A 25,501-nucleotide genomic window follows, 5' to 3' on the forward strand; every position below is an offset into this window, starting at 1 on the left:
CAGAGGCCGCCAGAGGGAGACGAGCGCTCTTTGCTCACCTCTATGACTCTGTCCCGGCAGCCTCCGCGTCCAGGAAGAGGGCGCGCTGGCACAGAGGGGAGGGAGAGGAAGGGTTCGTGTCTAGACCAAGAGTTAATGTAATTTTTATTCTTAACTGTCTGCTTCTATTGCAAAACTCTGGAAGGAAGGTTTTATCCTGTGCTGCTGAAGACGGGCCCAGGACAGGGTGAGTAGCGTTTCTGCTACTTTTCATTCCTCTTCTAATCTACACTGATTTTTTTTTTCTCCTTATTCAGGGGAGGGTGAGAGGCAGCAGGAATTTGATGGTGTTGGAATAGTAGGCACCTTAGGTCGGAGGAGCAGTGAAAATTGGAGGGTTTTGGAATAGTGGGTTCTGTAGGCTAGGGTTTAGAAGGTATTGAAATAGTGGGAGAGAGGCGACAGCAGGGATTGATGGGGTGCAGCCTGAGAGTGGTTGGAGAGTTTTGGAATAGTAGAGGCTGCAGGGGCTTAGATGCAATATATATTTTATTTCTATATTTGTATGCCTTCTGCTTCATATAAGTTGTCTATACATGCTACATGTTAATACATACACACATACCCGCTCTTTTAAGATATTCTTCTGGTGCTGCTGCAAACATACAGAGTTATTTCCTGCTGGTTCTGTTTGCTCAACAGGAGAGGATTTGGGGTAATATTTTCAGTCCTGCCTTTTTCATAGTTGTTGCTATTTGAGTCCAGGGGGTTAGCGCTATTATGGTATGGCAGGTTTGCTATATAATGGGGGGAGGGGGTTTATAGGGTTTTATACTGTTTCACAGAGTGGAAGGAGATTATTGCACTCTTTTTGAGGTACCGTCAGATTATAAACCTGACTTATGTTGGACTCATACTTATGAATGGGGTCCTTCTTCTCCCTCCCATGTCCCAACACGCCCCTCTCCCTCCGTTCTTTGTCTCAAGTTCGTGCTTCCATTCCATGGGTGTTTATCTTTTGGCCAGCTCCTTCCCCTTTCCAGCCACACTTGTTTCTCTTCACAAAGCCGCAGGCAGCAGCAGCTACAGGTGGCCCGCAGCTAACCTGGAAGCCTTCTCTCTGACATCAGAGCGAAGCTTCTGGGTCAGCCGCGGGCCGTCTATAGGTGCCGCTGCCTGTGGCTTTGTGAAGAGAAATGAGTATGGCAGGAAAGAGGATGAGGGAGTTGGCCAGAAGAAGGTAAACACTCAGGAGGGAGGTGTGAACTTGGGACATGGAATAGAAGGGCACATTGAGACATGAGAGGAAGGGAGAGAACACAAATTTTGGACAAAGGATGGAAGGAGGGAGGGAGGGGAGCATGAATTTGGGAAAGAATGGAGGGGGTGAGGGGAAGATACTGAGATGGGGGAGGGAATAGGGAGAATTGTTGGGTTTGGGTGCCTGAATGAGATAGAAAGAGATGGTGCACATGGGGAAATGAAGAAAGAGGAGAATTGTTGGGTATAGGGAAGGAGAGAGAATTATTGGACGTGGTGGGAGCGTGAGGTAGAGATGCATTGGGAAGAGAGAATGAGAGGATGTGGTGGTGGAGAGGTAACAGTGGGATGGATGGAAAGGGATGCAAGAGGGGTCTCAGAGGTGGTGGTGGAGAGGTAACAGTGGGATGGATGCAAGAGGGGTCTCAGAGGTGGAGATGGTGGGAAGAGTACTAGGATCAGACTTTGAGAGGGAAAAAGAAAATTTTCCACTACTCTGTGCTCAGAGGGAAGGCTTCCAGTTCAGCCACGGCAGGGATTCAAGACAAAGTTAGACAAGTTCCTGCTGAACCAGAACGTACGAAGGTAAGGCTAGTCTCAGTTAGGGCACTGGTCTTTGACCTAAGGGCCGCCGCGTGAGCGAACTGCTGGGCACGATGGACCACTGGTCTGACCCAGCAATTCTTATGTTAATACAAATTCAATTTAAAAACAGTTTTAAAAATGGAACTCATTCTTAATCCAGGGGACTCCCTGTATTCTTTTTTTGTGTGTGTGTGTGGTGAGTAGGAGGAAGCGTCCTAGCTCTGCTCTTATCTGATTTTTAAGAGTTTCTGTGAATGCAGTGCCTCTGTTTGCACAGCTAGAAGTATGTGATTTTTTTTTAGTTGTCCTATTTTGTATAGCTTTTGCTTGATAATGGAATCACAGCCTTCATTCTCATAAAGCAGAATTGGTCACATGATTCTATTGAATAGATTTAAACTCCATGATTTAAACTGGTCAGTATACAAGTCCCTATTCAAAGGACAGATTGCAGTTTAATTAATTTTAAAATTTTTCTTCCATTTTTCTTGAATGTTTTTAGAAGCTCCAGCTATTACTGTATTCTTCCTTGTCTTTCATTTCCATATTTGATAATATGAGTCATAATGCCTGATGCCAGTCCATTTCAGTTCATTGACATCCACCTTTGTGCATTCCATTTCATTCTTGACTATGTCCAGGTTTCCTTTGTCCATGCTTTATATTGTTCATGTCCAAATATGTACAGTGTCTTACTGCTAGTGTAGCTGTACAAGAAATGATAACTTTGTTTCAGTTGCTTCACAAATACTGGGTTTACACTGAAGAGTCTTCAGCTCTTCCCCATTAGCCCATTAATTGCCTTAAAGCCTGAGGGACTCCTCTTCCAGCACTAATATTTCAATTTGTTTCGTTTTAAATTTCCATGGAATTTTTGTGAAAAGGTACAGAAGTAAATTGCTAGACTTTTCATCAGTGCTGGTAATGCCACTATTTCTGCTATTGTCACAAAAATTATAATTCTTCACCGTCAATGCTGTATCAAACTGCTGCTGCACACAGATAGGTTATTTGTCTTAGTCTGGCATCTCGGCTGAGACCTGTCCACTTTGGGAAATGTTTCTAAGAATTAACCTACCAATGGCATTGTTGTTGGCATCACTCATGGCACAACAAGCTACAAACCAAGTGAAGGATCTGGAAACTATTTGCTTTATAATTCTCAAAGAAAGTCCAGATGCAGCTAAGTCTCTGTGGTGTGTCTTACATCAGTGATAGAATTCTTTGAGGAGCAGACTTTTTCCAGCATAGATCATTACATTCTTCTGCATGTGTGGGATTTTCCCATTCGCTTGTGGTACTGCCAAAAGCTGCCTTTACATAGAGGGGACACAGTCTTTAAAGAGTGTGATCAGCTTATAAAGTTAAAGCTTTTTCTTTAGATTGATTTTTGGGTGCTCAGTGTGGGATCAGGCCACCAACATTGTATGATCGCTGTGCAATAATTAATTTAATATGACATTTTTATACTGATTTAGCTGATACCTAGTACAAGGTAGTTTACAAAACAATTGTAGAGTTTAAAATAGTAATACATGACAGATACAGCAGTCATAAGGATTAGGCAATTATAAACAGGTGAAAGGTCATCATAAGATGCAGAACAAGTTTTAAGATTTTCCAGGGCATCCCTCTCTAGGGAAGAAATGTGTATTTATTGTAAGCTATCTTGAGCACTATTTGGAAAGGTGGTGCTAAAATTCTAGAAATTTCTAGTACTCACAAACATGTCAAGTGAAGTCTACATGCCAAGGCATAGTCAGCCTGGGGGACTAGAAAGCAAAAGTGAAAGTGCTGATCCTGCTCTCTCAGCTGCCTTGAGGCCACAGAGAAACCAGCTCAGAGTACCAGACTGTGCACAGCAGTTTTACAAATGTCACTTTCAGCTGTAGCTCTCTCCACTGACATTCAGTTGGGGAGGTGGAGGGATTTTTGTCTTTTTTTTCTGTTTGTTTCCATGTATGTTAGGGGGATATAATACAGAGATAAAATCCCCAGATACTTGGGAATGAAACCTGATGGCACCAGGATCCCATCTCTGGTTGCTGTTCAACACAAAGGAACAGAAGGTAATGGCTGAGTCTGAAAAAGAGAAACAATGTGAGCCAGCAGAGGTCATCCTGGTTTCATTTCCTGATCTGAGTCTTTCATTCCCCAGATTGACTAGGTCTGTGATGCACTGGAGGCATTGTTCATAGTGAGTTACATAGTCGGCACATAAGTCTGGAGCATTTTATTGTTTGCTGTATGGCTGTTTTCATCACGTGTGAGTGTAAAGTCTTGGGTGTGACATACAGAGCTGAACACAATAGTGTTGCATGACTAGAATGGCTGTGAACTCTGTATGTGTACATGTAATAACCCTAGAGTGACTCAACAGAACACAACAGGAAAACAGCATCTTTATTGAAACACAAGAGGAAATCTGTCTTCTTTTTAATTTTATTTTTGTAGCAAAATTTATGACTGAACTCTTTTTATTCCTTGGGATCTTGCCAGGTACCTGTGACCTGAGTTGGCCACTTTTGGAAACAGGATGCTGGGCTTGATAGACCTTTGGTCTGTCCCAGTATGGCAACTCTTATGTTCTTACATTTATTTCTTGTCATTAAAATGTTTTGTATTTCATTTTCTCTTACTATTTAATTTAGGGATTTTTTCTTTTGGAAGCACAGTATATTTTTGACTAATCTTCATATTACTATAACAATGTGTTATATGTTGGCTGTATAGCTTTATGCTAATTTGTAATGACAAAGATATTCTTTTGAAGAATTTACACAATAATCATAAATAATATTCATTATAACTTATTGATTCTTGTTTTCATACAGATTGATTGGGATATCTTTTCAGAGGAGTGTTGATTTCATAATTCTTTAAATTTGTTCTACTGTGTGTTGTGCCAAAAGATCCTTGCATTTTCTTAGAGAAAGGGGATCATGTCTCTACAATAACAATGTCCCTAAAAGAACATTATTTCTCTAATGACATTATTTCTCCTGCTTTGGGGAATCCATTCTGGTTGGGTTCCTTCTGCGATTTCCTCTGCCTTGTTATTGTTATTCTTGCAGCTAGAATGAATAGTTTGGAAGTTCTTTGTTCGTTAGTGATCTTTCATCACCTTTCTGGAGACCACACCTTCAAAATGATATCAACAGGATGGAGTCAGTCCAGAGAAAGGCTACTAAAATGGCCGGTGATCTTCAGCATAAGGTGTATGGGGACAGACTTAAAGATCTCAATATGTATACTTCGGAGAAAAGGGGAGAGAGGAGATAAGATAGAGATGTTTAAATACCTACATGGCATAAATATGCATGAGGCAATCTCTTTCAGTTGAGAGGAAGCTCTGGAATGAGGAGGCATAGCATGAAGGCGAAAGGGGATAGTTTCAGAAGTAACCTTCGAAAATACTTGTTCACAGAAAAGTTTGTGAATGCTTGGAATGGTGGAGGTAGTGGAGACGAAGAGTGTTTCTGAATTCAAGACAGCTTGGGACAAGAACATTGGATCTGTAAAGGAGAAAAGGGGATAATGTATGGTATGGTTGGGCAAACTAGATGGGCCTTCATTTTTCTCTGTTTATTAACCTGCTTTTCAATTCTTCCTCCTCCAGGCGCAGCCGGTCCTGGTAGCAACTGCCCTCCACAGCATGGCCTCAGGGAACAATGACAAGCCTCCTGGACACCATTTGCGCAGGGGCAGTGGTGGGCAGGAGCGCCGACGTTCCTCGCTGCTGCTTTCCAGTAAGGAAAACTTGACCTAAAACAAACATAAAAAGAAGCTGTATTCTATTGCTCAATAACTAAAACAATGATCTGAAGGGTTAAGAGCAGCAGCAGTTGATGTATGAATCCCTGACTCTTTTCCCATATCTCCTGTTGCAGTTTGTGCACATCTGCTTTCAAGACTTGGTCTTGTTGAAATCAACTCGGTTTAATTTTGTGCTGTACAGTTTAAAAGGATATATAAACAGGAAAAGCAAGATATGGTTATTACAAGAAAAATAGTCTTCTGATTAAAGATGCTGAACATTCTTGTTTCATTTTTATGGTGGGGGAATGCTCTTATGATTAAATCTTGTTTTTATTCAAAGCATCAGAAATATACAAAAGTTAACAAATAGGTATTAATTTCAACATCTTATAGTTCACGGATTCCATCATGGCAGTGTAATCCAAGTGACGCTTTGATTATACCATCAAAAAAGAATAACACTCACCCTCCCCAAACCTATTCCTTCCCCTAGCTCCACCATATCAGTGTCCTCCCAAGTTGAGACTGTGGCTTTGTGCCCCAGAAGTCATTGTCTCCCCAAAAGGGGGCCCAGTTCTGCTGAAACCACAAACTCGATAGAGAATCAAAGTCTTGAATACACATCCTTTCCGTTCTCATTTGTTGTATCATATTACCTCTCCAGGTTTGTAACTTTGGAACATTAGGCACTAACCAGCAGCCCAAAATAGTTTTTATTGCAAATAGTATTGCCACATTCATAAAATGAGTAAGACCTCCAGGTATTGGCGGGGCCAGGGAATTTGGGGTCCTGCGCAATATTGCATGACCATAAGTAAGAAATCAATGAGATTAATTGAGTCCAAAATAGTTGAAGAGAGTCTGATGTTCTTGGGAAAATCTTCCCCTTCAGTGGTGCTTATAGCTGGATTCCCAAGATGGGCGTCAGATAGTGCTGGAAAGTATAAATGAAGAAAGAGGTGCATGATAGAATCCTAACGAGCCATTTGGAACAAGTAAAATTAGAGGCTAAATTAACATAGAATTGATTTTTTTGTGATCTAATTTTTTTTTTTTTTTACATAGCTTTTAGCCTCTCAAAGAGAATGAGCTTAGAACAGGCCCAAGCTAAGAGTCTGACAAGGAGGAGGCACAGGCTACATATGTAATTATTTCATGCTTAATCAAATCTTTAATGACACTACAAACACATTCTTTGTTTTTAAATCCTTTGCTTCCTGCAGAGTCAGAACTAAGATAAGACATATGCTTGAATTTAAATTGAAAATCAATAAAGATTTAATAACAAGATAAAGACTATCAGTATTAAGAGTAGGACAGAAGAGAGTGTCACCACCAGCTGACCCTAAGTGCACAGTGTTCACAGGGGCTGCTAGTAAAATAGTGGATGAGAAAACAGAAGGACCAGTTGACCCGTCCAGGCTGTCATATTATTCTTATCTGTGCTACAAGGCTATATCTCAGTGCCAGCCATGGAGAGGAGTGACTGTTTATAGGGTCTATACCATTCTGAATAGAGTAGCTCACAGGATCCCGAACCCAACCTTATGCCTTACCGCCAAGCTTTGTAGTAATATAATCTATTTATTTATAGTATGTCCTGAATATGTATGTTTTCTACTGTTACCCACTTAGGTGTTATGCGAGGAAGAAATTTTTAAAATAAATATTTATTTATTCAATTTTCTATATCGTTCTCCCAGGGGAGCTCAGAATGGTTTACATGAATTTATTCAGGTATGCAAGCATTTTCCCCTGTCTGTCCTGGGGGGCTCATAATCTCTCTAATGTACCTAGGGCAATAGGGGGATGAAGTGACTTGCCCAGGGTCACAAGGAGCATCATGGTTTTGAACCCACAACCTCAGGGTGCTGAGGCTGTAGCTTTAACCACTATTCCACATTCTCATCTGTCAAAATTAGTAGATGTTGCTTAAATACTGTACTTTGGCACTGCTGGACAATTCCCAATTACCACCAACCCTGTTAGTTTTAGAGAATTGTTGTCTGTTGGTTCCGATCTACGGTGTGCAGGTTTTCATATATAGAGCCTTTAAATAGGCAATAATCACTAAACAGTGATCCCAGAGACTCTAAACATGTAATAATCTGTGGCCACGTGCAGCAAATATTGGAGAGGATGTAGAGATGGGTCTCTTATGGATGAAATATATGATTTTCTGGGTAGCAATCATTTGGAGAGGGTGGAATCTGGACCGAGTTCTCTTGTAAATAGAACAGAGAACATTTTGGGTGACAGTCTCTTGTAGATAGGGAAGGGTATAAGAGGGAGATGAGGTACTGATCTCCTGTGGATTGAAAAGAGGAGGTTAACAGTCTTGCAAATAGTATTAGGGAAGCATTAATCAGTTTCTTTGTTGCTCTGCTTTTGAGCATCCTGGAGTCTGTCCTGCTTTATCTTCAGTAGCTGCTTTCTTTCACTGTGAGATCATATATGAACTCCACACACTCATAGAAAGACAGTCTATAGAAAAAAAGGTGACATCTCAGAATGCATTGCATGAGTATCGGTTCAACTATCAAGATGGGCTGAGACACAATAGAATTCATTTTACCTTGCAGTTTATTCCCCAGGGACGGGCTGAGCCCTCGCTGAATATGCATCACTAAACATTACTATTATTCCTTATTGTTTGTGTGCAAAGCTGTACATTTTCCTGTGGCAGCTTAGAGGCAGATCTATAAGGATTATACAATTATGTGAAATTTTGCATCTTAAAATATGCCAAGTTGATTGTAGCTTATAAAAATAGAATTGTTTTCTGACCTTCTTGGCATGTCTAAGTAATATATTTTGAGGGGTTTTAGAGAACAGGAGTGAGGACAACGGATCTTGGAGATCAAAATGGAGAGAATGGAAGGGGATTTTTATGGGGCTGGCATCTTAGGGACAGGCGAAGAAGGACCTGGAGAAGGAGCCCAGTAGTATAAACTCTACCAAGCTGAGCTGAGAGGCACAGGACAGGTTGGAGAACAATGTCTGAGGATTGAGGTACTTGTATAATGAAATATGCAGTTCTACAGAAAGCTGGGAAAGCTGATGATATGCTTGGGTGCATAAGCATACCAACAGAAAAGGAAGGTAATATTGCCCTTGTAGGATTCACTTGTGAGACCCTAGATTTGAGTAGTTTTCAGATCTGGCTCCATAGTTGTACTGCATGCTAGAACATAAGAATTGACGCTGCTGGGTCAGACCAGTGGTCCATAGTGCCCAGCAGTCCGCTCACGCGGCAGCCCTCTGATCAAAGACCAGCGCTTTTGGATCTGATTCTTGTAAACCCTAAGTGAATTCGGGCTGAGGTGGGGGGGGGAAAGGGAGGTATCACAGCTTTTTAATTAGGACTCCGTACTGGCCGTGGTGTGTGGCCTCTGAGATAAGATACAGGTAAACACTCCAGGGAGTTGTAAATGATGACTCTGGCACTGTAGTTCAAAGGTTCAGATTGAGCTGGAAGCTTAAGGAGCAGAAGGAAACTGCTGGGCCAAAATAATATTGCACAAATAATACATTTGAATAAGTTTGTGATTCTTTTTGAGCAAATAAGTGAGTTATTGGTATCTTTCAACTAACCCTTCTAGAGGTGATAGCTTTAATTGGTCATCATAGCAGAGAAATGCCAAAGGGTTTCAGGTGACACATCAGCAGTACCTAGAAACATAGGTCAGATCTAATTATGATGACTATTGAATAATATGGTGATAAAATAATTGGCAGTTAATATTATGCTGTGGTTTGCACAAGGATTCTTATCCTTATAACATGCAATTAAAGTGCATCAGTAGGAATTTGTTGTTGTTGTTTTTTATATATATTGAGATTATTAAAGAAACACACCTATTTTAGGAAGCAGTCTCTTTGACTTGATGCTGGATTGACTCCACAAGGGGCACAAAGGGTTTAATTTTATAAACATGATTTTAAGTGCAGAAGTGGGAGCTTATCAAATTAGTCAGGGAGGGGTAGTATACATGTATAAAAGTACAAACTACTGATACTACTTGGGATCTAGCTAGGTACTTGGGACCTGGGTTGGCCACTGTTGGAAACAGGATACTAGGCTTGATGGACCTTTTGGTATTACCCAATTCTTATGTTCTTATGTGAGTCAAGTATAGAATAACCAACTATTGTGGCATCACTAATGAGGCTGGCTCTTAGGCATTGAAGGAATGAGATATTATGACATCACAATCTCAGCTTTGGAATGTTGCTACTCTTTGGGTTTCTGCCAGGTACTTGGGACCTGGGTTGGCCACTGTTGGAAACAGGATACTGGGCTTGAAGGACCTTCGGTCTGTCCCAGTATGGCAGTTCTTATTTGAGTCAAGTAAAGAATAACCAACTATTGTGATATCACTAATGAGGCTGGCTCTTAGGCATTGGAGGAATGAGATATTATGACATCACAGTCTCAGCTTTGGAATGTTGCTACTCTTTGGGTTTCTGCCAGGTACTTGGGACCTGGGTTGGCCACTGTTGGAAACAGGATACTGGGCTCGATGGACCTTTGGTTGTTATGGTCATACTTCTAAATGTATACATTTAGGTATTTCCAGGGCAGAGTTTGGGTTTATGTGGAAAGTTTCCAAGTTTATTAAAAATTTCTTATACTGCTCAATCGGACTTCTGAGCAGTGTACAATAATAAAAACATCAAACATCGTAGATTTACAAGAATCGGGGTTAAAGACTAAACGACATATAACAAAAGGGGAAGTTAGTAGGCAGCCTCTAGGATTCATGTATATATTTTTAAATTGCATGTTTGTTTTTTTAATGTTTTCATGGTTAGAATGCTGAAGATCTAGGGTGTTTACTTGTATTTGCTATTAGTCAATTGAATTCAAGACGAAGACAGAGATTTGATTTAGATCTCTCTTCCATGAAGAATATTCAACTAAAATCCATTGAAGGGCAAACTTTTAGAGGAAATGGTTGGTGATTTCCTCTTTAATTTAGAAAATGACCATCTATCTTGTATATTAGAACAATTCTAAAAATGTTTTTTCTTTAGGACTAATTGCTGCATGTTAATTTTTTTTTTTTTTTGGTGGGGGGAGAGAATTGTTTTGCAACTCCATTGAGAAGGCTTTCTACATACTGCAATCCACTTTGAATTATTTGGGATAACAGCAGACTATAAGACATGGAGGGGCATTTTTGAAAAAAACATCTTAGTCCAACTGAACGTCCAAAGTTGGAGGAACGAAATGGCCATTTTCGAATGGCAAACTGCTGGACATCCAAATATAATTTTTTTTAAATTGTCTAATTAGATGTCTTGGCCACTGGGATGTATAACTTTATACCCCCTTTTCAATCAGAAAAACATCCATGTTGAAAAGTCATAATCCTGACCATTTGGACATGGGTGGGGCCAGCATAGTAATGGACTAGCCACAAAGATATCCCAACAGAGCTATGGGACACCTTAGAGCAGTGGTCTCAAACTCAAATCCTTTGCAGGGCCACATTTTGGATTTGTAGGCACTTGGAGGGCCTCAGAAAAAATAGTTAATGTCTTATTTAAAGAAATCACTACTTGAAACAAAAAATGGTAAAGGACCTCTTGAATGTAATACACAACACACAGTACTAGGTTCCTTGTGCAATTGGTTTTGAATATGTCACGAGGGAAAGACCGATGATAGAGAACCTGTCCTGCAGAGTTAAACCATCGCAAGAATTGAATATTCTGTGTTTGGTGCAGGCTTCTGAGGTCTTTCCCTCGTGACATATTCAAAACCAATTGCACAAGGAACCTAGTACTGTGTGTTATTTAAAGAAATGACAATTTTGCAGGAGGTAAAACTCTTTATAGTTTATAAATCTTTCCTTTTGGCTAAGTCTTAATAATAATATTGTCATTTATAGCTAAAGAGACATATGATCAAGAAACGGTTTTATTTTACTTTTGTGATTATGATAAACATACTGAAGGCCTCAAAATAGTACCTGGCGGGCCGCATGTGGCCCCCTGGCCGTGAGTTTGAGACCACTGCCTTAGAGGGTACTGCTGTGAACTTCACATAAAGGATGCCAGCTATATATCTCACCATAACCCCCCTTATAATTTATGGTGAGCCCCCCAAAACCTACTATAGTTTCAAGTTTATTAGGATTTTATATACTGCCTATCAAGGTTATCTAAGCGGTTTTTACAATCAGGTACTCAAGCATTTTCCCTCTCTGTCCCGGTGGGCTCACAATCTATCTAACGTACCTGGGGCTACCATCCTAATAGCACAAATGGCTGCAGGTGGCACCTATATGGCAGTAGTGGTTAGAGTGGCTTATGGGCCAAAGAGGCACAGCACATGATTCTATGTGCCTTCATTTCAGTTATGTAAGGAAAGGGGACAGAAACTCTGCCTGGTTAGGCTGCAAGTGGATCCTCTTGTGCACTTCCCTTGTACCTTTTAGGTTGTATGACAAGTCTGGTTCTAATGCAGTCACTCTCCTCCAGATAGAGAAGAGCAAGTGGCTGAAGAAACAGAAGAGGTATTTCGTAGTTATGCCTTCCATCGTTACCAGATGGAGCAGCAGGAGAATGCAGAGGTCGTGCCTGTGGACCCCGAGATTACTGAGATTTCTGGGCAGCTGAGCAGGTAACATGAGATAGGCACTGGGTGCAAATGGAGCCCTGCAGCCCTGTATACAAAAATCAATACCTTGCAAAGTCTTCACACCCTTGTATATTTTTCACAGTCTGCTGTCTGAAAAAAAACAATTGAAAATGCATTAACTTGGGAGTTTTTTTACTGACCTAGACTAAATACTCTACCCTTTAAATGTGAAAGATCCATTTGCAGATATAGTCAAAAAGATATCATGCAATCCAGATTTTTGGTCCTTAAGGTTTCATAGTCTTTGTCAAGTTACTTAGTGGAAGCCTCTTTTGGAGCTCCATACATCCACAGAGAATATTTGGGGGGCTTGATGTGTTCAGTTGTGCTATTGGTCCTAATGGCAAAGAAATCCTGCCAGTGCCTTTTCTGCTGTTTCTTCTTCAGCACAGCCAATAATGTCGGACGTCGGCTGGCATTCATCGGTGATGATATTAATATGCGCTATGACAGTGAATTCCAAGACATGTTAAAGCACCTGCAGCCCAATATGGACAATGCCTATGATTATTTTCGGAGGATCGCCACTAGGTAAGAGCATGGGTGAAAAGGTTTCCTCCTCACTCCTGCCTTCCACCTTGCCACTCCTATCTCTCCCCTTCACTGCCATCCTTTCAAAGTGAATTTACGTCTGTTCACCCTTAAAGCACTTTCATATCTTCCCTTTTTCCTACCTTCAAAATGCTTTTGCCAACATTACCTTCTTCCAGCACCATACAACCCCTGCTCCTGTCTCTGTTCCCTTTCCCCTAAACCTATGACATCTGTGCGCCAGCCCTTCTCTCTGTTTCACTGCTGCTCTTGCCTTGCACAATTTCTGCCTGTGGCATCTGCCTACCATTGCATTGTTTCAGCTCTGCTCTTTTCTACCAGTCCTATCCTCATGTCTGCCATCCTTCCATTCCCACATGCTTCTGACCCACCATACACTTTTCCCACCAGTCTTCTCTTAAGCCTATGTTCAGCTGTTCCTAACTTCACTCTTATTACTCTTCACAATCTACTAACTCCACCCTCCTCACCACAGGAACTTTCATTTTTTTCAACGCTCCTCTCCTTTTTTCCCTCTAGTCCAAGACTTTTCTGTCTGCCCTCTGCACCGTTCACTCTCCTCATCTCTCACGCTTGCCTTCCTCCAAATTCATGCTTCCCCTTCTCTGAACAGTTTAACCAGTCTAGTAAATGTCAGATTGTTCAAGAACTGTGCAAACTATGCCTTCCACTTAAGGAAATGACCCCTGGCCCTGGCAGAGACTGACACCCTGTCAGTTCAGAGTATATTAAGGATAGCTATTGTGGTCAATGCATATGTTCGGCTATATAAAAAGAAAAATAGAAAATGCCATCAGAAAGGAAACAGATCCTGTCGGGCATTAAGAGAGAGAGGGTTCCTATCGGGTAGAGCATACATGCAGTAAGTGCCTAGACCAGTGTCTCACAAACTATCCTGAGCTGCGGCACACTAAACAGTGGACCGCAGCTCGAGGGCACCCAGAAGTGCACGGCCGTCAACGCGATGACATCACGCACATGTGTAACGTCATCATGCCGGTATCTGCGCATGCACGAAGGCCCTGAACCGCCAGTGGCGAGGAGAGGTGCCGGCTGACTGTCTATAGGCATATTCTCTAGGCAGTCAGCAGGTGGCAGTGAGTCGCAGCACACAGTTTGTGATTCACTGGCCTAGACCCTCGGGCAGTTCATAAAGATAAGAACCTTCAAGCTGTGCCTGATGCTGAGCAGGAGCATTCAGCCATGAAATGTGGATCCCTCTGCTACTGCAGCTACTGGATTGACTTTACAACCTTCAGTGTTCTCTATGTATTTTTAGTTAAAACAGCAGCGTTTTTATTTCTTCAGTATATTTTTCATGAGTCTTATTCCTATGTTCCTAACCTTTCTTACTAATATTTTTCAAATATTTATATGCTTTGATTTTTGGAATAAAAGGTGAACCTCTCTTTTTATTGTGGTCAAATTTCCCCTGTATTTAATTTTTAAAAATGTATCATACACTATGCAACCATTCTAAGGTTTCTCCCTATACCCTGCTTTTGGTTACACTGTGTACATTGCAGTGCTCCTTATTACTTGAATTCACAGGGGTCCTTTTGCTAAGGCGTGCTAGCCTTTTTAGCACGCGTTAAATGCTAATGTGTCCATTATATTCTATGGACGCATTTAGCTCACATTAAAACAAGTAGCTCGCCTTAGTAAAAGGGGGACAACGGCAGGAATATCCAAGCAAATAGTAAAAAAGTGGGGATGGAACTGTGCACATCAACCAGAGATAAAATTTCACCTGTTTTTTATGTCTCTTTATAAGAAATTTTACATTTATTAGTTCCCACAAATTTATATTTATGTATTCATGTAAGATACTTATGGCACAAGCACATATAGATAATATCACTTTTAAATATCTCTGGCTATAAGGTTTTTGGTTTGTTTTATTTTATCAATATTGCCCTTTAGATGTTACTCATCCCCTGAGGCAGGCTTTGATGCTGAAACACGGACCGTGTCGGGTCTTCGACAAATTGGACTCAATACTTGATAAAAAGATTGTTTCATTGACTTTTTAATTTAATAAATGTTTACTCGTTTTATCTCTGGTTGATGTTCACAGTTCCAGCCCCTCGTTTTTACTATGTGTTAGCTTTACATGGGGTTTTCGCCTTGTTGTTTGTTCGGAATATCCAGGCAGCAGAAGCATACAGAAATTTGAGACACTGATATTGTCACAGGAAAAAGGTTACAGAATCAATTTGCCACAATAGAGGGTTCCCTGTCTACAGCTGCTGATTTAACTAAAAAGAACCTACAATGATGGCCAAAAGTGAGCCACAGCAGCTGAGCTCAGAAGGACATTGAAGAGACACAGAGGAGTAGCCAGGCAGTGGCCTAGGTGGGCCTTAGGCCCACCCATCTGGTGACCATGACCCAGGAAATAACAGGAAAACTGGAGGCAGTATCACTAGCCACACTGCCTATTTCCCACCTATCAGTGAATCTGCACTATAGATATGAATATCTTACAAGGGGTGTAAATCTTCTACAAGTCGTCATCAAAAACAGTGGTTAACAGTAAGATCCCTAGCCAGAGACCACATAACTCTAAGCTAAGTATATGCTTAAAATAATCTTAAATAAGTTCAATGCACATAAAAGCTAAAGTCTTAAATAGACAAATAAGATTAAAAAGTGGGACCCGATGATGAGTTGACACATAAATCTTAGAGCAATGACATAATTTGAGCTCTAAGTGGTGCCGCTGAGGATCCTGATTAAGAGATTAAAAACATACATTAATAAGGGTTGTAAGACAAAATAGTGAATAAGTTAACCACTATTTCCCACCTATGCCACTGGCAGCATCTCAGGCTCTGTTGCATCAGTGAATTCCACAATATGGCATGCATAATCCCAACAGTAGACCTTCCCTTCAAGTGGTGTCTAACTCTCCTCTTCTGTCCTTTGTTTCCTGCCTTCCCTCCTCTGGGATTCCAGGCTGCCCAGTATTATCAGCTCTGTTTTCTGCTTCAGGACAGCAAAACTAACAGGTAACTCCACAGTATGTGCTGTGCATTCTCTCTTGCTCTATTTCTCAATCTTACACACGGGTAGAAAGCACAGTGGTAAAAAAGAGAAGATTCAGAGTGGTCTAAGGAAATATTTCTTTATAGGAAGGGTACTGAATACATGGCATAGCCATGGAGACAAGGGCAGTATCAGAACTGAAAGAAAGTATGGGACAAGCACCAAGGACCTCTGAGGAAGAGGAAAGGATTGCAGAATTGGGCTGTTGATTCAGATGAGCAAACTTAATTAAGCCATATCTGATGCATCTAGCAGAGGTGTTGCTATTGATGAGTACCATTTGCATTGAACTTTTCAATCAAATCATGTTTCTAAGTTCTGTGTACAGTTTTAAGTTCAGTAAATAGTGTTATAACACTAAATGCTAGTCTCTCTCTTTGTGCATTGCTTCTTCTGTCTCTCTTCCTTTCTTCAGTTTTCCTGCCCATTGTTTCTGAGCACTAATTACTTACTGTCTGTCTACCCCTCAGTGTTATCCTATGTCTGTTTATTATATCAGAAGGATGACTGCCTACAGCTGCTCTAGCAGAATTTCCTGTCCCTTCAGATATGTAATGTTTTGAGGTACTTCCTTCCATGTGTATGAGGCTTCACAAGGCAAAGTCTCTGATGCTCTCCTCGCACACATGCGGCATGTAAAATTCTCCCTTCATCAAGATGGTGTGCCAGGTTGTATGCAGCACATGTTATGTCTCCTCTCTCTTGTGTGTGCTTCACAAGGCACAACCTATAACAGGGGTAGGGATTTCCCCAATGAATATGCATATTCATTGGGGAAAACCCGACTGGAATACAGCTCTCGAGGACCGGAGTTCCCTACCCCTGACCTATAAGGTTCTCCAAAAGGGTACAGCTTATGAAACTCGCTTATGAACACAGCATTTAAAACTTGTTACGAGGCTTCATAGGGTACCGATAGGCCCTCTCTGGGGTGTTTAGTTTTATTCTCACCATCACCGATCTTTCCTTCACAGTCTTTTTGAGAGCGGCATTAATTGGGGACGTGTGATTGCACTGCTGGGCTTTGGCTACCGAATGGCGATTTATGTCTATCAGAATGGTATTCGAGGATTTCTGAGCCGCATTGCACGCTTTGTTGCTGAATTTATAATGCGCAACCGCATCGCTCGCTGGATTGCACAGCAGGGAGGATGGGTGAGTGTGATCTCAGGGGTCCCAGAGAAAGGAGGATGGAGGTGTGCTCCCTCAGGAACTATATGTCCACTCTTTGCCCTCTCCCCCTTCCCCAGTGTAACATTTCTCCTTCCCTCCTTTCTGTCCTCCCCATCCATCTCACCCTCTCCATGAGTCCAACACTTTCTGCCTCCTGCATGCTTTCTCTCTCTTCCCTCGAGTGGCATCCCACCCCTCAATCCAACATGCTCTCTCCCCATGCACCATCTCACCCTCAACTCCAGTGTGTAGTACCTTTCCTTTCCCTCCCTGCCAGGTCCAGCAGCACCTCGTATCCCTTCCTTTTACCTCCCCTCTGTCCAGCATTACCCCTTCTCCCTTCCCTCCTCCCCCTCTGTTCAGCAGTACCACTTCCCCCTTCCTTGCTCCCTATGTTCAGCAGTACCCCGTCTCCCTTCCCTGTTCAGCAATACCTATCCTGTCTAGCCTAGCGGCAGCTCACTGTGTGCTTTTAACTTCAGCACACAGCTGCTGCTATCAGTAGTTTACCCCCAGTTTCATCAGGCAGCCTCAGGGCCTTTGCTAAGCTGGCCCGCATCGCATCATTGAAGCGGGCTGGCTTAGCAAAGGCCCCGAGGCAGCCTGATGAAACAGGGAGTAAACTACTGCTAGCGGCAGCTGTGTGCCAAAGTTAAAAGCACACAGAGCTGCCACTGTTGGTCCAGGGGCATGGAGATGAGGAAGGCAGGAGTCCCGGCAGATACGACCGATGCGACAGTAGAAGTCAGCTGGCAGAGGCACCGGAGCCATTGTCTCTGCCTGTGAGGAAGGGAAAGGGGAGGAAGAGATTTGATATGCTGCCTTTCTCTGGTTACAATTAAAGTAGTTTATGTATTATTACCTAGTACAATGGAGGGTTAAGTTGCTTGCCAAAAGTCACAGGAAGCTGCAGTGGGATTTGAACTCAGTTCCCCTGATTCTCAGGCCATTGCACTAACCATTAGGCTACTCTTCCACTTCAACCAGAATCAGTATATCGCAATCTGTGCCACCTGAGATTTCAGGTATGTCGCGATACACTGGGTAGGAGGACACTATGGGAAAAATGTTGTACCTTACTGCAGATACCCTTATGCAAAATTCAAGGAACTTTTCTGCTTATAGTTCACAATAACAACCACCAGTTTTTAATTTTGAACACATTTCCTGGGAGTTTGTAAAGGCAAGAGACTGTGGCTGTCTTGCATATGATCCTGAGTGCATTCTCTAAGTAGTATTGTTGTTTTTTTTGTCTCCCCACCAGGTGGCAGCATTGGAGCTAGACAATGATTATTTCAAATATGTGTTGGTGGTGTTGGCTGTGGTAGTCGTGGGCCAGTTTGTAGTACGACGTTTCTTCAGCCCGTGAGCCATGGGGAGGAGGAGATGAGCCCCTCCCCACTGCACCTCAGCATATCACCAAAGGGCTTTGGAGCAACATCTGTAAAGGGCACTGCAGGACCCAAGTGTTGTAGTTCACCTCCTTCGCCTTCACCCTTGTGGGAAGGGCTCGGCTTGCCAAAACTACATGGGTCAGACAAGGATGCTTTGCTTTTACTAGGGTGAAGGGACTGCAGTAGGCTTTTTTAAACATTTTTTTTTTATTTTTTAAGTTAACATCCACTAATATGGTTACCTTCTTTCTTCTCTTTCTCATTCTGTGAATGTCCAACATTTGTTGATTCATACATCATGACACATATGGTTACGTTCATGCAGCTGAATGCTTGGTTGCACATGATGTACTGAGCCAGGATCTGTCCGTACCAGACAGACCCCCACCCAACCCCCCCACAAATGCATTGTTTAGAGAAACCTACCTCTGCCTGGTATTTTTGGACATCAGTGCCAGTGGAGCTCCTATCTCAAAGATGTTAGGATACAAACATTGACTAATTGGGACTTTGGCCAGATTGTATGGGGAAGGGTTTAGTTGTGTGTCAGTCAGACAGGGTTGTTCTTCTGTAGATGTCTTGCCTACATGCCGGTATCCTTTGTATGAATCACTCAGGGGAGGCCATTCTCAAAAACTCTTGGGCATGAGGGAGCTGAGGAAGAGAATGGTGCACGTAAACTTCAAATTGTGGTTTAGAGTTCCTTGCTCCATTCTTTTGGGGTATCCGTTATCCTCATGCCATTTTTTCCCCCTAAAAATATGCTGAAATACCAAGAACTTGTAAATAGCTTCCAAGGTTGCTCTCTTTCTTAAAATATGTTTAGTTCTGTTTTTATTTACATACCGGCTTAACATTCCCATTTGTGTCCTGGGCACTTTGTGCTAGCCTCCCTTCCACAGCCTGGATAGCTAAGGAGAGCAGCCATTCTGCACAGGCAGGGGCAGGCCCATATTTTGTACAGGGTTAGTCAAGTGATGAGACCACAAATTAAGGCAGCTTCCCTCCTACATGCACTTTAACTGTAACACAGAGCAGAAGGGGAGACTTTTATGAACCACCGCTGTGCAACTTCTTCTGACACACTGTCCCATGTTTTCCATTACTTTGACTTGTAGTGTGTTTGCAGATTGTGCTGAGTAAGCAAGAAGCACGGCAGTGTGTACTCCCTACTGAACAACCAGTGGACCTTATTTCCTAAGGAAGACTGATATTTAGGTCTTCTTTTACTAAGGTGCACTAACCGATTTAACGCGTGCATGTTAGTCTATGGATGCATTAGCATTTAGCGTGTGCTAATTCGATTAGTGTGCCTTAGTAAAAGAGGGGGTTAGTGTTAGATTTTAAACTTATATCATGGTGTATTTCTGGTTTTGCTTAGCTTACATATACTTGGTTAGATTTAAGTTCAGTCACTCTGTACGGTAATCCAGGGCAAGATGAAAGGCCTCGTCCCTCTGTAGACAGTTCCTGACCTGCAAAAAATTATTTCGGATTCTAGATCTAATGAACAGCTCAGAACTGTTGCATTACTGTTTTCGCTAGTGTTTACCTGTATCCTCATACTCGCCAATATCTCTGTCCTCTGAAAGCTTGATCACTTTACTTTTGGGTTGACTGAAAGTAGCCATAACTCCATCAACTGGCAAACAATTCTAAAACTTTGCTACTTTAAGTTAAAATTCCCTTTTTCTGAAGGTTTTGAAATCTATTATTCTCTTCCTTTCATAACTGCTTTGGTAAAACGATCCCTGGTGATTACTTTCCAACTTCTTTTTAGGTAAGGTCAAATGCAAGGTCTAAGCCAGGGATTATACTGCTGTGGTCCTTGTGCGCCACAAGCTGGTCATTTTTCCAGGGCTGAGGAGTCGGAGGAAATTTCAGGTACCTGGAGTCGGAGTCAGAAGTACAAAAAACTGAGGAGTCGAAGTCGGAACATTTATCTACCGACTCCATTTTTGAACTTTGCATACCAATCACAAGTGATTCTTTCAGCTAAAGCACCCACTATATACACAGCACAAATGTTGTGAGCAGCTTCTGCGGCCTTAGAACCTTGATTAAAAGCAAAAAGAAGGTGGTGTCGAAAATGCTCATTTCTCTCAACTTGACATTCCATTTTAATGATCTGAAAATTAACCAGTGCTGTGGAGTCGGAGTCGAGGAGTCGGAGGAAATTTCAGGTACCTGGAGTCGGAGTCTGAAGTACAAAAAACTGAGGAGTCGGAGTCGGAACATTTATCTACCGACTCCATAGCCCTGCATTTTTCTGGATGTCCACAGTGAATACACATAAGCTGTGTTTGCAGATAGCGGAGGTAGTGCATGGAAATGCATCTTATGCATATTCTTTTTTTTTTTAATTGAATATTATATCCTACAAGATAAATCAAATCCTGAGCAGATGATAACATGAGATAAACAGAAGAAGATACGTATCCAAATATGATCATTTCATCCAGATCTTGGTGAATCTTATGCATATTCTTGTGAATATCTTGAAAAAATTAGTCACTTGTTGACATTTGAAGACCAGAATTGCCTAGGTACTTCTCAGCCGTGATGGTCCCTTGTGGACATTTAGCCTGAGGTTCAGAATTTGGAGATGGAAGAGGGTTTTAATTTCTATCATCCATTCCCACTGGGGAGATAAAAGTGTTACAATCATGGCCATACTTTGGGGGAGGGGGGGAGGGAGAAGGATCCTTGGAACATTCTTGCAGAATACTTTGATGTACTTATATAGTGTAATTGAATCTCTCCTTAAATGTCTCTTTTTCCTAATATAAATTGCCCCTCTATGGACAATCAGCCCATATCATCTCCATGTCCCCTTTATTAATTTAATGACCGCCTCTATACCTTCTTGGAGATGTCATTTACAGGCATAGGATAATATACTCAATCATAGCTCTCTGTTCCCCCCTCTTCCCATCCAATTAGGTGCACTGCCATATGCCCAGCTGCCTGGCTTTCCACACCCCCTCTCCAGTTTTTATCTTCTAATACTTCAAGCCTTTTCCTTTGTTAATGTCAGCAGGTATGTCACACCTGCACATTCTTGTGATCTAAATGTATTACCCTACATCCTTCCACATTAAATTTTGTCTGAAAGCTGCCTAGTTGTTTTGTAAACTCAGTGATTCTTGCTAAGTTTGGTGTGCTGTACAAAAACCACTAATACAGCTAGCATTCTTGTGATTCTTGAAATAATCCTGCAGGTTCTAGAGTGCATCTCAGTGTTGGGAGAGAGGTTAGAAACCTGCGATGGCTCTATCTTTCTCGAAGCCAGGTGGCTGGTGTTTTCCCTCCATATGCGTAGATTACTTTGGGATCTGCAGCCAATATAAATCGAGCCCTTTGGCTGGCTGTAGGCTTTTCCACTGCTCTTGTTTGGGTGCCTTTGCATTGTATCCTCTTTTTCACCAACTGGCCCCTCTCTTATTAGTTTAGTTTATTAAACTACTTGATAGGGTCCTGGGCCCCTCTATCCCTGTCTTTGTTTCTTCCTCCTGTGCAGGCTGTAGCATCTATAGAGGCACAAGCTGCACACTGCTGCATTTGTCAGTCTGACTGATTAGAGTGAGACTAAACCGGGGATCTCAAAGTCCCTCCTTGAGGGCTGCAATCCAGTCGGGTTTTCAGGATTTCCCCAATCAATATGCATGAGATCTATGTGCGTGCACTGCTTTCAATGCATATTCATTGGGGAAATCCTGAAAACCCGACTGGATTGCGGCCCTCAAGGAGGGACTTTGAGATCCCTGGACTAATGTTCATTGCTCTCTTATAAGAACATAAGAATTGGCACTGCTGAGTCAGACCAGTGGTCCATCATGCCCAGCAGTCCGCTCACGCGGCGGCCCTCTGGTCTAAGACCAGCACCCTAACTGAGACTAGCCCTACCAGCGCACGTTCTTGTTCAACAGAAACTTGTCTAACTTTGTCTTGAATCCTTGGAGGGTGGCGTCAGGACTGGCACTGCCTACATTTCTGTTTAGTGCAATTTTATTGAACTAGTCGGGAAAGGGAAAAACAAAACTAAACAATGTCATCTTCTTATTCAAACCTCTAGATCAGGGCTGTCCAAGTCCGGTCCTCGAGATCTACTGGCAGGCCAGGTTTTCAGGAAATCCACAATGAATATGCATGAGAGATTTGCATACCAAGAAGGTAGTGCAGGCAAATCTCTCTCATGCATATTCATTGTGGATTTCCTGAAAATCTGGCCTGCCAGTAGATCTCGAGGACTGGACTTGGGCAGCCCTGCTCTAGATCCTATCAGCATTGTGGTTTACATACCATAAATTATCAGTGACTGTTCAGGCAGTAGCAGTCCTGGGATGGAGCAGAAGTCCCCATATTTACTCCTTAGGGGTCCAGGACCTCTTGGACCTAGTCAGTAGGTAGGATACAACATAAATGGTGCTGTGCATTGTACGGACCTACAGAGTCTGTGGTAATGCACTATTAATACAGCACCATCAGTATAAGACAGACTACCTGCTTAGCGAGTCCCTTTCCTGGAGAGCTTACCACCTTATCTGCAGGCGCAGGAAAGATACTTGAGGGATATAGCTATTCACATGTTTAAGGCACTGATAATGAAACACAACTGTTGTTCCCACAAGTAAAGCAGGAGCCAGCATTCAGGAAGTTTGTCTGGCCCCAGCCAGCCTGTTGGAACTGGAGCCTATGGGTTGGGTAACTGAAGGTTAGCAGTTCATTTCCACATTGTTTTATTTATGAAATTAGACTACAAAATACATAATATGGAACTCATAACAGATGCTGTGAAGAATATCTCTTCTGGTATAAGAGATGTCACTGTACTCCATTGCAATGTCTCTCTTCTAAAAAACATTGCCTCACGCTGTTCTTGCCCAAACAGCATGCGAGAACCTTTGTTATAGCTTCAGAGACATTGCTGGCCAGCTTTGCTAATTAGTGAATCATGGTCTTAGCCACACATCCTTCCTAAGAGAAGGCATGATAAGAGAGGAATATATAGATCTGCCCTAACTCCTCATCTGGATTGTACGTCTGAAAAACCTGCCAGAGGGGAAGTGAAGCCTGGGAATCTAGGTTCCACTGCTCAAGAATCATGGCTTAGATTTGCTTGTGTTTTATTTTCTTATATTTCATTTTCTGATGGGAAGAGTTGGCAGTGAAAGTCTATTTTGCTAGTAGATAAGGGACGCCTTGACAGGTTTATGCCTTTTTAAACTTTTTTTTTTTTTTTTTTGACTCAGCTAATTACCTTTTTCTCTTCCCCTGTCCTCAACTGATGGAAGTGATACACTCTTTAACTTGCTGGGGGGGGGAGAAGGAGAGCCCAATATGGTAGCAAGGTCACTCCATGTCCATCCCACAAGGCAGTGCTAGAATCTTCCCTGGGAGAAAGGGAGAGCTGAGGTGAATGTTTTAGATTTTGGTTTTATATATATCACAGGTTTTGATATCCAGGACTCTTTTGAAGATTGTTTTGTTTTACTATTTTTTTTTTATCAAATAATGCATTCTGTAAACTCAGGAGTCAATTGTACTATATATATTTATGTGCTTTTCAATCAGCATGATGATAAAAGGGACTTATACCTAACTGTGTTGACTGTCTACACTCCTATGCAACCTCTGTTTCTGCTATAACTGTGCTAGCAATTCCTGTAACAGCACTCCCCATATACCAGAGCTACAGGTCCAGTCCCTGAGCTGGATGTTCAAGGGGATGGTCAGTAACTCGCCTGTACAGGGTCTGGAAGCACCAATGGGGAAAGTCATGTCTGCCTTCCCTAGCTGCAGCTGGCATTCTCCGCTTTCCTCCTGCCCTTCAGTGTAAAAATGGAAGGCTTTCAACCATGTTCAAACTTTACATATACTTATATCTGATGTCATATGTGGTTTGATGATAATCTGCTGCCTTGTTTTTTTGCTCTTTAATTGGCAGATGGTGAAAATGGCTGCTTTACGTAACTTGATGTTGAACAAGAGCAACAGTGCCAAGTAACAGGCATTTGGTGATGCAGATCTCCCATAAGAACCATAAAAACACATGTTCCTTCTGAGCAACAGTGCCAAATAAAGGGTTAAAAACATGAGTTTTCAAATTAGGTGTCTCTGGTTCCCATCATGCACTGCAGCTAGCGGTGCACTGTGCTGGCGGAGGCAAACCTCCATGGCCAACACTGACTTGCTTTCCTGTAGCAACTGCCATAGTAAATGGATGATTGAGGGGCTGCCAAACTGGAGTTCATTGTGAAAGATTCCTCCTGCCGCTTCTATCACTAATAGGAAGGCATGCTCCTGTTTGCTGAGAAATAGTCCAAAGGAGAGCAAATTACCCAAGAAAAAGCAGCACTCAGCCTTAAAAGCATGATTTAGGACAGTGTTCTTCAACCACCGGTCCATGGACCAGTGCCAATCCACAGAGATTTCCTGCCGGTCCACAGGGCCAGCACTTGCATCAGGCCCAAAACAGTGTTCTTCAACCGCCGGTCCATGGTGCGATCGATGCGGTGTTATCTTTGAGCCAGCTCCCTCTTCCTAACTGATTCAATGCACAAAGCCACAGGCAGTGGCTCATTCGGGCATCCTGCGCCTAACTGGAAGCCTTCTCTCTGACGTTGCAACGTCAGAGGGAAGGCTTCCAGATGAGGCAAGGGACGTGCAACGTGCAATTAGTACTATTATGGGGGCGGGGGTCTGGGGTGGAGATTGGGTAGAGATGGGCGGGGTCTGGCCCACGACTTAGCCCAGTGTTCTTCAACAGCCGGTCCACAGAATAATTCTTTTATTTCTGCCGGTCCATAGGTGTAAAAAGGTTGAAAAACACTGATTTAGGAGACTGTGTATTTTGAATAATGCCCCTTCTCCCGCCCCCATTTTGATTAAATATTTTCTTTAATAATCTTCCTTTTTTACAGTGGGGCTGGACTCCACCTCTTCAGTTATCCTGTGCATTGTTTGTGTAATGTTTTATATTCTGTGCATGTAAAATAAAAATGTGGAATTTCATGGCCTTGATAACTTTTTGTGCAATTCTATTGAAATGGGAATTTTGAATATTTAAATGTGACATAATCAGTTAAATCGGTTCTGAAGA

General features: G+C 42.2%; 1 protein-coding gene across 2 annotated transcripts; it reads left to right on the forward strand.

Annotated features, from left to right (window-relative positions):
* The first annotated feature begins 4 nt into the window (after positions 1 to 4).
* Positions 5 to 24,900, forward strand: BAK1 (BCL2 antagonist/killer 1). 2 transcript variants are annotated; one of them, XM_033917841.1, is made up of 6 exons: positions 5 to 226; positions 5,444 to 5,573; positions 12,073 to 12,214; positions 12,620 to 12,763; positions 16,807 to 16,987; positions 24,347 to 24,900. In XM_033917841.1, exons 2-6 carry the CDS (start codon positions 5,480 to 5,482, stop codon positions 24,404 to 24,406), a joined length of 621 nt encoding a protein of 206 aa, XP_033773732.1. In that variant the 5' UTR covers positions 5 to 226; positions 5,444 to 5,479; the 3' UTR covers positions 24,407 to 24,900. The 2 variants fall into 2 exon arrangements, with proteins under 2 accessions (XP_033773732.1, XP_033773731.1); XM_033917840.1 differs by lacking the exon at positions 24,347 to 24,900 and adding an exon at positions 18,270 to 20,523 and having other exon boundaries at positions 12 to 226.
* The last annotated feature ends 601 nt before the right edge of the window (positions 24,901 to 25,501 follow it).

Source organism: Geotrypetes seraphini, chromosome 13, assembly GCF_902459505.1.
Source record: "Geotrypetes seraphini chromosome 13, aGeoSer1.1, whole genome shotgun sequence".
In the NCBI taxonomy this organism is placed as follows: Eukaryota; Metazoa; Chordata; class Amphibia; order Gymnophiona; family Dermophiidae; genus Geotrypetes; species Geotrypetes seraphini.

Excerpts from the sequence above, each read along its gene's own strand:
- BAK1 (XM_033917840.1), top strand. The coding sequence starts at position 5,480 with ATGGCCTCAGGGAACAATGACAAGCCTCCTGGACACCATTTGCGCAGG. Across the intron at positions 5,574-12,072 it reads TTCCTCGCTGCTGCTTTCCA|ATAGAGAAGAGCAAGTGGCT; the intron begins GTAAGGAAAACT and ends ACTCTCCTCCAG. Across the intron at positions 16,988-18,269 it reads TTGCACAGCAGGGAGGATGG|GTGGCAGCATTGGAGCTAGA; the intron begins GTGAGTGTGATC and ends TCTCCCCACCAG.